Source organism: Copadichromis virginalis, linkage group LG4 (assembly GCF_057382275.1).
Source record: "Copadichromis virginalis isolate Kocher_CV1m ecotype Utaka linkage group LG4, C_Virginalis_male_GT1.1, whole genome shotgun sequence".
In the NCBI taxonomy this organism is placed as follows: Eukaryota; Metazoa; Chordata; class Actinopteri; order Cichliformes; family Cichlidae; genus Copadichromis; species Copadichromis virginalis.
Window position 1 is genome coordinate 22,220,571 of NC_140621.1, and position 15,394 is coordinate 22,235,964.

Consider the following 15,394-nt stretch of genomic DNA (forward strand, 5'->3'; position numbering starts at 1 on the left):
GGGGAGGTGAGACTAGCCTGCTAGTTTGCTAAGGGTTGGATGGTGGTGGGGATGGTTGGGGTTCAGTCAGGCCTGCAGGTCTCCTGTGGTGAGTGACCTCATCGCCTGGCCCCTGGTATTGTGGCAGCAGCACAAAGCCATGCAGGGGACAGATAGAAGACTACACATGAATGTGGGGGAGGGAGTGGATGTGAGTGTAGAAGAAGATGCGAATGAGCCTGCATGACTGAGAGAGGGAGCAAAACAGGAAGAGAAAAACGTAAAGACAGAGAAAGTAGTGAATTCTGAAAAAGGGGGGGGGGGGGGGGGAACGGAAGACCACCAGGCTCTCAGGGAAAACAAGCATAAAGACACACAGAGTGTCAATGAGGGGACCAACAAGACAGGAAATACAAACACATTCAAACAAACAGACTAAACAGCACACAACACAAACCTGCTAATTTGTTCACACTGTGTACTGCCCACCATAAAATACAAATCATAGACACAGTCAAACATCCTCACTTTTCTTCACCCGAACACACAAAGAGACACGTCCTCACAATCATGGGAAAAGACACGCAAAGTCAATGGGATACTTCCTCAATAGTTCTAAAATCTTGAGAAAAAGAGATTTGGGTGTGAGAAGACTCCCAAACAGTCATCCACGTAGCACGTTATTCTACATCCTGTTTACCCTACACTGCCCGGAAGTCCGCTAGGGTCACCTAATACAAGTGTGCATGACTATAGGCAGGCACACATCTTGTATGTTTCCAGTACAACAGGTGTATCTGTTCGAGGAAAAAAAAGCAATGAGCCCAATGACTGTTATTACCTCTTTTATCTCTGTGTGGCAAAAACACCCCCTAGGGGCTGCAATGTGGTAACAACATACTCAGCTTCACTAAGTGGATGCTCATGTAGGAACTGTGTAGATGAATTGTGTGTCACATTTTAGCAAAACACCCTATGTAATTTTAGAAGCATCTTTCGTGTATAACAGATATTAACACACTGTAGCACGAAGCCCAATTTCCACATCAGATCAGCTGAGCTATCAGATATGACGATGACAGTTATGATCATCTGATTAGGTCAGACAGTACACTATCTCCTCTTGCATCCTCTCCGTTGCTTTGTCCATTCACACGGGCCTTAAATAAACTTCCGCTGGAACACAAGAGGAGACAGAGCTCCCTGAGGCCCTTTTAGTGTCTTTCCCTCTGCTCTTGTTTATATGTTTAAGTTTTCTGTCGCTTGCTAATTTATCTGTTAGTTTTTTCACTTCACACAGAGTCTCTCTTTCTCTCATACACACACACACACACACACACACACACACACACACACACACAAAGAAAAAGACTGCCCGTAGACTAAAGATGTTCCCTGTCCATCAGCAGGGGCTGGTTGGGAAGGTGCAGAGGTCAGGGTTTAAGGGCCAAAGGCCATCTAATGAGTCACTTCATCAACTCATTACTCAACTAGTTAATTTGAGGATTAAAGCAGGCAGGATGAAGTAAGCACCACCTCTTTACAACCGTGCTCTCCCCCCATTGTAACCTTAAATTTTAACTGCTATTGTTTTGTTGTTGTGCATGTTGTGCTTCTTGTGGTTAGAAGTAAACCAGTTTTAGTTCTGGAGTATCATTTTGAGGTTGTTTTTTTTCCCAGTTTCTGGTTCTCTACTTATCAGAGATAAAGAGCAGCTTTTGCTTGAATTACATTCAGGTCCTGACCTGAGAAGATTTAACAACTCCTGCTAGCAGATGGCAATGTTATTTTAAAATACTACAAACTGTGCCAAGTCAGCTAAAGAAATGGGATAAACAGGGTTTCCTCATGCCTGCCAGACTATTTATGTGGATAGTAAGAGAGCATGGTTTCTACTATGTGCACTGTCCCCGTGAGAGCATTTTGTGGTGTGAGGGCATTGCACTAATGGAGGTGGGCAGGAGTAGACAACCTGATGAGTCTATTTGTGTGTGTTTTGTTTGTGTAAAGGGAAATATAAAACGGGCTCCTGAGATACCCCTTTAAGAATTAATGTGATTTCTCTTAATTGTTGTTCTTATACACAGGAAAGTGGGAGGTCATCAAGGTCGTTTAACCAGGTGTGCAGAAAAAAAAAAAACCCTGAAAATAAACAGGCCAACATTAACAGATAAATGGCCCATTGCTATCAAAAAGCTAATTTCAAATCATAGCTCTTCAGGAGGAAGTGTGATAAGAAAAACTTGTTTAAATAGCCAACAGTGCTTTGATTTACTATATTAAAAGACTGCCTCACAATGGGCATTTAGCTGGAGGAAGTGTTGGGAAGATAGGCACACCTGGATAAACAGGCTGTATTTACATGCACACTGTACTGGCACATGCATATACAAGCGGTGTAATCTTGAGTGGCTGAGACCATATCCAAATTGGTGCAAAAGAAAGTATGACCTGATTCTCTTATCAAACCTGATATTTTCCTATTTAAACATGTAATCTGAAAAATATTCTAATCTAAGTGCTGTAAATTAGCTGAAACCAAAACACAACTAGAAAAATTTGCATTTCCTGCGAAAATGCAGTGTGGATGCTTTAAAGCTGAAGCTGTCTGCAAAAACTAGCTGAAAAAGCTGAAAAGTTGCAGAAATTGTAAAAACTTTGCAGAAGCAAAGGAACTTTGCTAAAATGGAATAACTTAGCAGAAAATAAATTTAAAAAACAAGAAGGAACAGCCAACAGATACACACAAACTCAAATATGTATACACAAATGCACAGAGAGAGAGACACACGGAGGGTCTATGCCAGTCAACCAGTCTGAATATATTCTATTTTTTTTCCAACAATGAGATGCTGCCCTAAAGAGGGTCTCTCTCTCTCTCTCTCTCTCTCTCATGCACACACACACACACAAAGGGAGAGAGAAGCATGTTTTTAGTCAAGCAGCCTGGGAGCTGCTAAATTTGAATCCACAGAGGCTGTGTACTTTTTCCCGCCAAAACAGGTGCACACACGCAGCACAGAGACAGGATTTTTGTAGTCTATTTCTCATAGTGAGGATTCCCCTCAAACAAATGACCATAATTTCCTAACTGTATTGGCCAGAACGGTCATTCTTACAACGTTTTATTCAGAAGAGATGGGGGAATCGTCAAGTGTTGAAAATTTATCATTAAAATATGAATTTTTAGAGATATATGATATCGATGACTTGTTGGCTTAGAAGCCACGAAGGCCCCAATATGCAAATTTGAATGCCTCAGCCCACATATATGATTGGCTGGGAAGCCGTGCAGGCCCTGATATGTAAATTTGAATGCCTTAGTCCTCACAGAGGATTGGCTGCCTGGGGACCTGGCAGAAATATATAGAAATACTATGATTTAGCAGAAATACTACATTAAGCACAAATCCTATAATAAGCAGAAATACTATATTAAGCAATATAAATATCCTATAAAAATCCTATAAAAACCAAAAATACTGTACTATGATTTGGTAGAAACACTATAATTAATCAGAAATACTATATTTAGCACAAATCTTATAAAACAGCAGAAATGCTATGATTTAGCGCAATAGTAATAACTTAAACAGAAAAATTGGAAAAGCAAAATGGACAGCTGAAAAAATGCGGAACATCCTAAGGGTCCCTCAAATATACTTGTTGAATGAAAAAAATCGGCAAAAAATATATATAACAGCCACACAATCACAAATATGGACACATATGGAAACACACATGCACAGAGAGACACACACACAAGATCCAAATCAGTCAACCAGTCTAAATATATTGAATTTGAATCTTACAATGAGATCATCCCATAAAAAGGCTCTCTCTCTCTCTCTCTCTCTCTGTCTCACACACACACACACTCACTCACACACTCACACACACACACACACACACACACACACACACACACACACACACGGAGAGAGAAGCAAGTTTCTAGCTCAGTCAAGCAGCCTGGGAGCTGCTGAATTTGAATCCACCAATCAGAGAGGCTGTGTACTTTTTCCCGCCAAAACAGGTGCACGCAGCACAGAGAGACACAGGATTATTGCACAGTCTATTTCTCATAGTGATGACTCCCCTCAAACAAATGACCATAATTTCCTAACCGTAGGGGCTAGAACGGTCATTCTTACACCGTTTTGTTCAGAAGAGATGGGGGAATCTTAAAGTGTTAACAATTTATCATTAAAATATGAATTATTAAAGATATTTGACTGGTAATGCACCATAACTGAGTAGAGCAAAGCAAAAAATGCCTTGACCTGCCCTCAAACAACACTTTGTAACTCTAAATCTATTTGGAGCATCGATATCATTCTTTCACCATAAGAGACAGCAGGATTTGGTGAACAGTCATGGAAATTTTCAGGTCTCTGTGGAAATCCAACAAAAAGTTATGACGAGAGAAAAAAGTGGTTCATTTCCAGAGTTTGAAATCTGAAGAAATCTGAGCGAAGGACGAATTTGCTACCCTCAAACAAGTCTAACTCATTTCAGAACGGTAATAGGTGAGAAAAAAATTCTTGAATTGTGAGTGTTAGGAGTGTCTGAAGATATACTGGGACAAGCCTCATGTCTTAACTTTGTTTTGTTAAGGAGATATGACGATTCGAATATGCCTCTCATTACAGAAATCAAGCGGTGATTTTGAACAAACTCTCCATTGACTTTCTATGGAGAGTTTTCCGACTTTGTGTTGGTCTGAGGAGATTTACAAACATTCTATAAGTCCCACAACAATGATGGTGACATTTCCTGAAAGCCAGCAAAAATACCTAAGTTTTGATGTATAATTTGTGGAAGTTGAGTGAAAATTGAGCAAGTAGCAAGAAGTTGTTCGGACATGAAGAGAAGACTGCAAAACCTTCAGTGGCACACTGGAAGCCAAGAGCATAGCAACCATAACAACGCATGTATTTTGTGAAAAATCACAATTTTGCAACTGAAAACTTTAAGAGGCATAAAAGTAAAACGGTAAAAGATTTGAAAAAGCTGATTTATACCTGAATAGCCCAATAATTTGAGAACATTTTAAAGTTTGAATGGTTGCTCTATGTGAAAATATGAGGAAGTAGTTAAGTTTCAAAAACAAGCAAATTTTAGCAGAATTGCAGAAGTTTCCCATTCATTTCAAATTAAAGGAAAAAAGCTTAATATTTTAAAAAGTATAATAGTGAAAAATACCAAAAGACATAGCCGTCATTAGCAGAAATAGCAGAATAGTTTAAAATTTGAACGGTGAAAATAGCACAAAAATTGTGGAAGTAGATCCACGGCGAAAAGTGTACGGAAACATCAAGAAGGAACTCAATAGTGTGGATGCTTAAAGCATCCACACAATAATCAGACGTAGATAGTAAGATAAGATGATAGTTTCACTCAATACAGCTCCAGCACTGACGTGGCCTGGTTTGACTGACTATAATGTGAAACCATACACCTGCTCCTTGCTTATCTTGTGTAACCACATGTCCGTTTATAGGGACGCATCATAATGAGGTCATCATGGTACCTAATGGGTAGCAAATAGAAGGGTCTGACCATGAGCTAGCTGGCAGCAACGTGTTAGAGGTTTAGACATTACTTTAGAGACCAGCCAAGGTCAAAGAGATAAGCACATAGAAGATAATCAGTTTTTATCAGTAACAAAGCATTCCTGACTTTGTACTTCATTCAGACAGGTGTTTCACATGAATGCTATATGTACAGGGTCAACATTCTGACACTGCATTAAAAAAAAAAAAATCTGTCATAGCAGCGTTAGTTCACTACCCTCAGGTGGCTTGGATCCACTCCTCAAAGGTGGCACTCATTTAGAATTGGTCTCTCGGTGCTCCCAAACACTGCTCATAATATTTCAGTGGGTTAAAGCAGAGTACAAAGCTAAATTAAGATGTTTCCAGCAAAAAGCTGCATTTTGATAGCGGGGAGCCTTGCTATAAGACGTATGCTGTTATTTTACACAAAAAGGGTGTTGCTCAGAATTAGACTAATGTTACATTTATTTAGACAAGAAATAAATATATATAACATTCAAATTTTATATATGCACAACAATACAAAAGAAAAAAAAAGTAAGATAAAGAAAGTTTCTGCTAGTGCTGAGACACTTGTAGATGTTACCACACACCAAACACAGAATTTATAAAATAAAATCATAAGATCATAAAATCATCATAAAAAATGTTTGAACTTATTTTAACTACTGGTACTACTACTCATCAATCGGCCCAGCAGCGGGCTTATTTTACAAGTGCTCTTTAAATAACTAACTCCTTTTTGTACTAGAGACAAAAATCAAGCTTCATGGGGATTTTCAGTGTTTCACGGTAGCACAAAGCATTCACAGGCGCTGCTGTGTGAACACAGACAAAAAAATCAGCTGCGCCTACATTTTACCATGTGTGCTTCACATTATTTTACCCCTCAATCATTTTGGGCGAGGGAGAAAATTCAAATAGTTCTTGAAAGATGAGAATTGTTTTGTAATTTTCAAGCTAAAATTACAAAATAAGTTAAGGTTGCCTATATGACACTTGGGTGATAAACCTTTCAAGAATTAGTAGCAGTGTGGAAACCTCTTCTTAGGAGGGGAAAAAGGCAGTGTGTATTGATGAATCCAGTTTTGAGATTTCTGGAATTAACAAAAGGGTAAATGTAAGAAGACAAACATGATGGAAAGTGTGAAACACTGCAAAATAATTCAAATCAAAGAGTGTTTCTGAGATCTTCAGGAGTTGGATAACTGCACGTGTGACCTGTGATTTGCCAGCGTGGACTTTCCTCTATAGTCACATAGCCTCAGACGCATGGGGCACTTCAGGAAATCGAAAGCAAAGCACCCTTGACATGACAATAAGCCCTTTGAAAGACTCTCAAATCAGGCTGTGACAACACACATTTTCAGATTATGCAGTTTTCTGAGTCCAGGCAGCTCAAGTGCATGCTATTATTACAGTGAAATTTAAAGAAGCAGAAGCATCTTCAAAACTGTTCCCTGACTTTTAAACAGAACTTAGACCCCTTAGAAGATGAGCATAAACATAAAATTTCAATGATGAAAATGCAAGAAAAGTGTGTATTTCTCTTTAAATCCTCTATTTAATAACACAGAAATGTTTTGGTGTGTTAAAAGCTGTGAGGCCGCAAAACCTGTTATGGCTCCTTTTCCAGGCATCTGAGGAAAGATTGACTGCATGCACCGCACAAACACATGGCTGGTGCAGCTCAAAAACTTTGAGGTCATGAAGGCTGACATATGGAATGGTGTGTTAATCAAAGAGTCCATGCTCCCAGCTGGAGCAGACACACTGGAAAAACATTCTCACATGCATGCTGGAGAATGCACTTGTAACACGTGTGTGTGAATGTCCATGTGTCTGTGTGTGTGTGCATGTTTCTCATAATAATGTAAAGCCTGTCAATTTTTGCAGTGATGGTGGAGTTTGTGAGCCGGGTTATGCACGTGTGTGTGCCTTTGCCTAACCCTGGTACCCTTTTCCAACTTTCTGTGTAGTTTATTTAAAGAATTACACATATTTAATCTAAAAGAACATATTATTACTAAATTCAGTTGTTTTGGTTTAAAGTGGATCTACTGTATTATACAGTTAGATGATCATATTACACATGGCTAAAGTTTCAAATAATGAGGTCAAACAATGTATAACTAATTCCCTTTAAGCCAGAAGCTAAAACTTCCCTCTAAACCTTTAGTTTCTGACTACTTTTTTAAAATGGTGATAATAATGATTTTCTTTACACTGTCAAAGAGGGGAATATCTTTAATATGGTCAGCTCCATGAAGACAGCAGTCTTGTGCACATACTGTTCAAATCTTCGGTTTGAGACTGGCAGCCAATCAGAAGTACGGGAGTATGGCATTTAGGAGCTATAACGGGAGGATCAAGACTCTGTACAGGAAAAATAAGGATTATTGTGCACTGTGAATCATGCAAAGTCCCAAAAAAATAAAAAGCTATCTCATGATTGTAGAGCAGTAAGCGCAAAAAGAGCCAATGACATGTCTCTTCCCCTTTAATGCTCCAGTATTTCCTTTTCTCCCTTTACATGTGGTTGGGGAGCTCTGCACTTCGGCAATTTTAAAACCAGAATGTCAGTGACGTAGTAGCTCATCTGGCTCATGACATCCGTCATAATTCACAGGTTATTGCCTGGAAAACAACAAATGTGATCTTAACTTTGAGCACAGCTTTGACTAAACACCCATTAGGTAATCACTGTGTGCAAGTTTGATTAAATTTTGTAGGAGGAGAAGCAATTTGTCGGAATTATGGATGGATTTCTCATTGGTCCTTCTGCCAGACAAGCTGAAAAGAGACAAGACAAGTATCTTTTCTCTTGCCATTCTTTGTGAATACAGCAGACACGCAAACACGCATTACCCTGACATCTTTAAAAAGCTTGGAATGAAAGCTGAGGAAGCAGACATTTACAAAACAGGATATAACCAGAATGCTGACTACAACCTGGCTCCGTTTCAGTTTAAGTAATATTTTTCTTGTCCCAAGATGCCCTCCTGCATCATTGTCCTCCTGTCTGGCTCATTCCTGTAATTATACAGACCCATCTCAGCCCCAGCAAAAAACAAATAGACTAGCTTCACTGGTGGAGAAAAAAAAATGAAAACGCATGAGTTATAATGCTTATAAATCTAATACAATCAGATAACCTTTATCTTAATCGGTGTGCATATCCAGACATAAGCTTCTAGTCTATTCAGTAATATATAATCTGAGAAAGGTCAGAAAGTGGCATGATATATGTTCATTAACTAAACACAAATGTCTAATGTTTTAATGCATACAGCATACACAAAACATATTTTTCACCGTTTCTGGCTACACTCTGTAAAATGAAATGGAAAAGACTTTTAAAGCACCATATGTGTGCTTAACTGCTATAGAGAATCATTTTAAAAGGAAACATGGGAATAAAAAGTATAAGGCATAAAACAGCCCTGTCTACAAGTGTCTGTTACTAAGCTTATTAAAAGTGACATGCTCACAGGGCTCAGCACAGTCTCACTGAATTTCTAGAAAGTTATATGAGACAGATAATGGATGAGAGACAGGATGAAGGAGGATAAGACAACAAGGGGAAAATTGGCCACAAAAAAAGCGATGAGAGGAAAAAAAGAGAGCACTGGAGAGAGCAGCAAAAAACAAAGAGGGCTTCATTGTTTTTGTTTTTACTCATTACTGAAGGGGATGATAGCATAATATAGTGCTAATGGGGGAACAAATTGTGTGGTGTTCGGCTTACATAACTGCTGAGTGACTAATCACACAAGTTGTTTCCTTGACACACACACACACACATACACACACACACACACACACACACACACACACACAGCTATCAGCACCTCTTTTTTTCTCTCCGCTCTGTGCCGCTCACACGCTCACCTCCATTTCATGGAGGTCTCAAGGAAATTATTGCACAAAATAAAATAAAAAAAACACTTAAGATCAAGAAAATAATTATAAAAAAAATGAAAGGAAAAAACATTTCACATGCATAGCCCTCCCTGTAATATTAGATGACCTGATACATCGTGATGATGAGAAATACGCCATCAGGTCAAAAACAGACACATAACTTCAGCATTTGTGTATTTCCCCAGTTTTCCTACCCCATTAGACCATATGTGCATGAATGGCTCAATGTCTGATAAATCAAATGGACAGCTGTTTGCAGAACGAAAGGAGAGCTAGAAAGACAGAGTGAAAGGCAGAGAGGGGGCGATGTAGTCGGACTCCATCTGCTAATCTGCGTCAGTCCAAGGCAGTTCTGGCACATCAAGCGAGGGTGATGTACTTTACTGTCACTCCATCAATGCCAACAACAGAAGGCACAAACAAGCAAAAAATATTCTTCACTCTGAAGTTCAGTTTAACTTGATTTTATGCTTTGATGCCTGTTTGTAAAGGAATGTACAGTCGTCTGGTAGATGACTGAGGATTTTATGGCAAACCTTGCCAATGAGAACTTGTAGTGTACTCTAAAGTGACCAAGTCATGTGTGCAGGCCTTCTGCTTGCTTTGCGCAGCGTTTCATTAATGCTGCAAGACCACATTGGGCATAGATCAACACATTTCTGTCAGCGGCACTCCAGGCACAACAACCGCAATGCAACTGCAATGCGACCAAGCCACCAGCCAGTGGTCCAGCATCATTAGCTGTAAGTGAAGAGTGAGGAAGAGCAGAATTGAGGAATGGACAGTGTAAAAGCAACTAGGATAGAAAGTTAGGGGCAGACAAAACCAGCTAACTGCCATGTCCTTGCAAAATCTAGCAAATCCAACAAGGTTTTCACTCGCCGAGACACTGCTGCACATTCACCCACAAATCCCACAACAACAAATTCCTGTGTGCACACCATTAATGGTTTAAGCTTGCTGTGTATATTGAGACAGCAAACATGACAGCCAGTCAAATAAATTCTGCATCATGCATGGTTTCATGGGCTGATGACAATGCCATTACATTGCTTTGCATGGGAAGAGACTGTAAGTATATTAAAACCTGATGGGTATGGTCTGCTGCCAGATATTTCTTTTCTGTTGTAACTTTAATCTGCCACATCAGCCACCCATGGGCATGGTTTTTCAAACTGTCCACTTCCATCACATGTTGCACCCGCCTAGAGGCTCCTTCAGAGTCACTGACATGCAATCAGAGGTCTGTGTGCCTGTGCCAAGGCAGCACGGTAAATTGTCAGCTGACGAAAGAGTGGAAAAACTGTGTTTTGGGTTTGGCCTGTGCTCTCTGTAGCCAACAGGAAAGCTTCGGTGTTTCCTCTTCATGGGACATAATGGATTCTCCCCGCCAATGAAACACTATTCCTCCTGGCGAGTCTGCCCGCCGGCCACCTGAAACCCTTTCCCACAACACCCCGTCCCCTGTCTGAGCCAAACCCAGCCCATGAACTGCAGATATGGGACAGATGGAAGGATGGTGAAAGGGCGTCTGAAGAGAGGGGGAATGTGAAATAACACTGAGTAGGAGCAGATGGTAAAAAAATAAAATGGGGGGAGACAGAAGAAAACTGGCATCTTTCTTTTTCTTTAAGACAACTATGGAGAATCGTTGATTACTGAGCACTGTGTCTGTGCAACTCCACCCATATACGCAACATGATACGGATACTCACATCGCTTACCATGGCAACCGACAACACAATGAAACACATCCAGTCGCCCCTTACCCACACATAACGGCACCCCCTTCTCTTCCACATCTGTCCATGTTCCGCTGTTTAGGTAATGAGATGCTGACAACACTGGCACATAGTGGCCACAAGGGCATAAGACCCGACTGAAACAATGGCCTCTTTATGATTTTATCAGCCTAAAAACAAGCATTCAGACCTCAAACACACATCTGGGTCGCTGGAATCACATGTTGGGCAAACGGAAAGATTTTGTACCTTCTCTCATTGTCATCCAGGTGAGCGAAGAGGACATTCTTGGAGATGGCCTTGGCCAAGGCAGTCATGGTCTTGTAGTCTTTTGGAATCACCTGTGAAGGCAAAAGAAAGAGGCAGCACATGAATGTGTGCTTTAACAACACCATGCAGGTGGACACATGAAACAAACCAGCACAAACAAAAAGCAGAACCCACTTCAAAAGCTCAGTAAATTAAGTAATTAAAGACCAGAGTGCTGGCAAACTCTGAAAGGAATATCCCACACGTGCATCTGTATATTTTTGGGGAAGCCCATCTGTTCAAGGATTGCACTCAAAATGTCACACAGGCCTTAAAAATTCACCAAAGCCCTGAACTCATTCATAAAACATGCATTTTCATGTCCCAGACTCTGTGGTGTGTGTGTTCATAAAAAAATGGAATGGTAAAGTCTGGAGCCACAACAAAGCAGTCCGTCTGTATAGCTCTCTTCTAGGATGTCCTAATGCTCATTTAACTGTAGAGCACAAATGGCAAAAAGTAAAACAAAAAGACGTTTTTTCTTATATAAATATGAGGGAGTGATATGTGTGTGTGTGTGTGTGTGTGTGTGTGTGTGTGTGTGTGTGTGTGTGTGTGTGTGTGTGTCCCTCTTGTCGTGGGAGAGAGGAGGGGGTAAGCTGTAATTAAGTTAATGCAACAGATGTCTCCACATGAAGACAGCCGCAGTGTGCTGTTCACAATATGCACACAAATACGCACAGAACCACATCACACACAAACTAAAAAGTACCCAAATTTTAGAACTAGAACTGGCTACTTAGTGGGCAGAAAGAGAAACAGGCTGGTCAGGCCTGGAAAATGCAGTTGGAAGTGGACACCGATTTTAGGTCAGCCTCCGATCCATCTCTAGCTCCGTCACCCAGAAGATCATCCAGTGTCGCTCCATACAGCCTGTTACCAGTCGGCTGGATGCATTTGCACTCCAAAAGCTTAACTGGCTTAACATTTTGAATGTAATGGAAAGAAATTATCATTCAGTCCAAGCAAACAATTTAGGTAAAGGCAGATAGAAAAAGATGGATCTCTGGTGTTCAGTCATTTACACCTGCAAGCAATTATCTGCTACAAACACAAAAACACTTTCCACCTTCAGAGCAGTTTTTTTTTTTTTTTAAACAAAATCAACATGCACTGTGATGTTAGCGGTGAAACACGCAATTCAATTCTCATAACACAATCTCCAGGCCAAGTTGGCAGACCTTATAATTTGTTAAGAATGATATCACACAAAAACAATTTTAATCAGATGAGCACAGTTCGCTAACTGACATTGTCAAATAAATCACCTGTTACTTTTTACACTGGACTACTGATAGAAATATTTATGTAGGAATTTGTAAGCGTGTATTACAGGCTTTGAGTCTGTGTGTGTTTGGTGTTGTGTGTATGGCACCTTACTGCACATAAATGGCCAGAAATACAGAAGAAGAAATACACAAAAAATCACTTTTCTCTGGTTGATTTGTTGTGTTAGGCTAAGTTGTAACAGCACAAAGTCTTTTTTTTGTTTAGTTTTTTTGTACATGCTACTGATGCGGATTTGACGTGACGTGGATGTGTAAAGAAAACGAGGCTGGAGATGCAGGCAGGCTTTTTGCCATCACACATGTCTGTAGAGTCTGGTATAGACCTCAGAGCCATGTGTGGGTGTTTGCACACACCTGATACACACATACACACATACATACACACTGCATGCTCCATTGGGCATGCGATTACAGTGTGGTGATGGGGGCTCGTGCCGTTATGTCATTACCCAGCAATTATTGGCGTGTCAAGTTAATTACAACTGAAAAAGCATGGTAATGTTACACCACTTAAAGTGTGTGTGTGTGTGTGTGTGTGTGTGTGTGTGTGTGTGTGTGTGTGTGTGTGTGTGTGTGTGTGTAACGGTGTGTGTGTGTGTGTCTGTGTATAACAGTGTGTGTCTGTGTGTAATGGTGAGTTACAGTTTCTGGCACAAGAGCATCCCTTCTTCCAGCTTCAATAAATTATGGAGGAATGGATACACGGCAGTTTGTAAGAAGACTGATAACTTGAACTCTTGTTGTCCACAAAGAGAAAACAACTACTGAACTTTCTCTTCCTCTTTACCTGTTAACCACACTGTGTTAACCAGTGATACAAAGTAAATCTAAGTATGAATCAAGTCTATTTTCTGCATAATCTGTGTACAAAGATATGTGCATATTCATATGCGAACAAGACCTTTGAAATTGGAAGCTTTCTGGTTCCCACTTCCACTCTCAGTTATATTGACCAGTCGTGCATGAGCAAGTTTTGATTGCACGCAGATGAACAGTCCATGTGGAGAGAGAAAAATTCAGTAGTGGTGAAATGTGATCCCAAAACCATCAGCCATCATGTGAAGAAGATTTTGACTTTTAGATTTATTAGGATTCACAAAAAAATGAAAAATAAAAATCTTGTCCCAGAAATCCACCTGCTACATTAATCCAGATTTCCGTATGAATGTTAATATACTTAAGGTGCTATTAAGTCTGGGTACTCAGCATCTGTACTGACATAGATGACTCACACGCTTGAGTATTTTGCTGCAAATAAATTAACTCCAAGTCTCTTCACTAATGTTTGTAAAATTGCACCGTTTAGCCTCTTTCACACTGGTGAAATGTTCTATTTCTTGGTGGGTGTTAAATGAATGAAAATAAACAACTTCAATGTTATTGATTACACTAGTGTGTATTAAAAAATAATAATAAACCCCACCTAACCTTCTGACTGAACGGTATTCATTGTTCATTTGTTTTTACTCTATCATAGCATCATAGTTTAATGTGATGTTTTGCTTAGAAAACAGAAAAACTAGACAGATTTAAGTAAACTGGTTGTATTCTACATACAAACCTACATACCTGCTGCCAACTGTGTGCAAACCTGTTAATGACTTTGTATAAAAGTGCACACAGCTTCTTTATGCGTTAGATGTTTGTCTCTGCAATCAGATGTTAATGTATGTATCCGTCATAAGGCTGACCTTGCGCACATAGCTGACAGCGTCCTCCTCGGTGTAAACCTCGGCACTGACACCGCCCCTGCGGCGACGGGCCTTGACAACAGGGTTGGGTGGTGGGGGAGAAACTTCATCGTCATGCGAGTCTGACTGGCTGTTAGATTTCTGGCGTGCCATGATCTGCTTGCATTCTTCCTGCAAAAAGCAAAGAGAAAAGATTTTTTGAGCTGCAAGCAAAAAGAGAGGGAGATAAATGGACAAGGCTATTTAAATATTTTTTTTAGAAAATGCTGGTATTTCAAAAAGGAGTACCCAAGACAAATTCTTTAATGTGTAACAAAATGTGCATAGGAACACAGCAAATACTATTACTAGTGCCAAAAGACTACAGTAACTTCAAGCAAGACAAACAAGATCATCTTAAAGCATTTGTTATTCTTTTCAAAACAATCACATGAGCGAGAGCTGACAAACCACCATTTTAACAAAACATCATGTGGAATTTTAGGTCAGACACTGTAAGAGAATAAACATCAGTGTCCTACTCCTGGCTGCCATGGTATGATGAAAGGGATCACATATTAATATTGGCAGAACTGACCATGCAGCACGAAGAAGGCTCAACCAGGTACTGTCCTCCTTTCAGATAATGAACAACAAGGAATAGAGACATCAAAGGGGGACACAGGATGCCTCTGGCTGGCTGTTCTTTTAACTGCTGAACACTCTGCAGGTGATGAATTATTGATTGCAAACTTGACTAACACGTTAGCATAAGTACACAATCAAACCACTGAACGCTTGTTAGTATGTGAGACTGCTTTGAGACGAGGGAAATGGGAAAACAGTTTGTGCAAAGGTAGCAAAAATCCACTGCTTTGTTCGTTCCTGCACAGACACTGACAATGGCTGGTGTGAATCTGTGG

At 40.1% G+C, this 15,394-nt stretch overlaps 1 protein-coding gene across 3 annotated transcripts in view; it reads right to left on the reverse strand.

Annotated features, from left to right (window-relative positions):
* prkar1b (protein kinase, cAMP-dependent, regulatory, type I, beta) overlaps positions 1 to 15,394 on the reverse strand; it is a 72,742-nt gene that overhangs the window by 38,107 nt on the left and 19,241 nt on the right. For all 3 annotated transcript variants that reach the window (XM_085454228.1, XM_085454229.1, XM_085454230.1), the window contains 2 exons: positions 14,493 to 14,663; positions 11,453 to 11,544 (listed from right to left, as the gene is read on the reverse strand). In XM_085454228.1, coding sequence (XP_085310354.1) covers positions 11,453 to 11,544; positions 14,493 to 14,663 — 263 coding nt within the window. The remainder of the gene's footprint in view (positions 1 to 11,452; positions 11,545 to 14,492; positions 14,664 to 15,394) is intronic.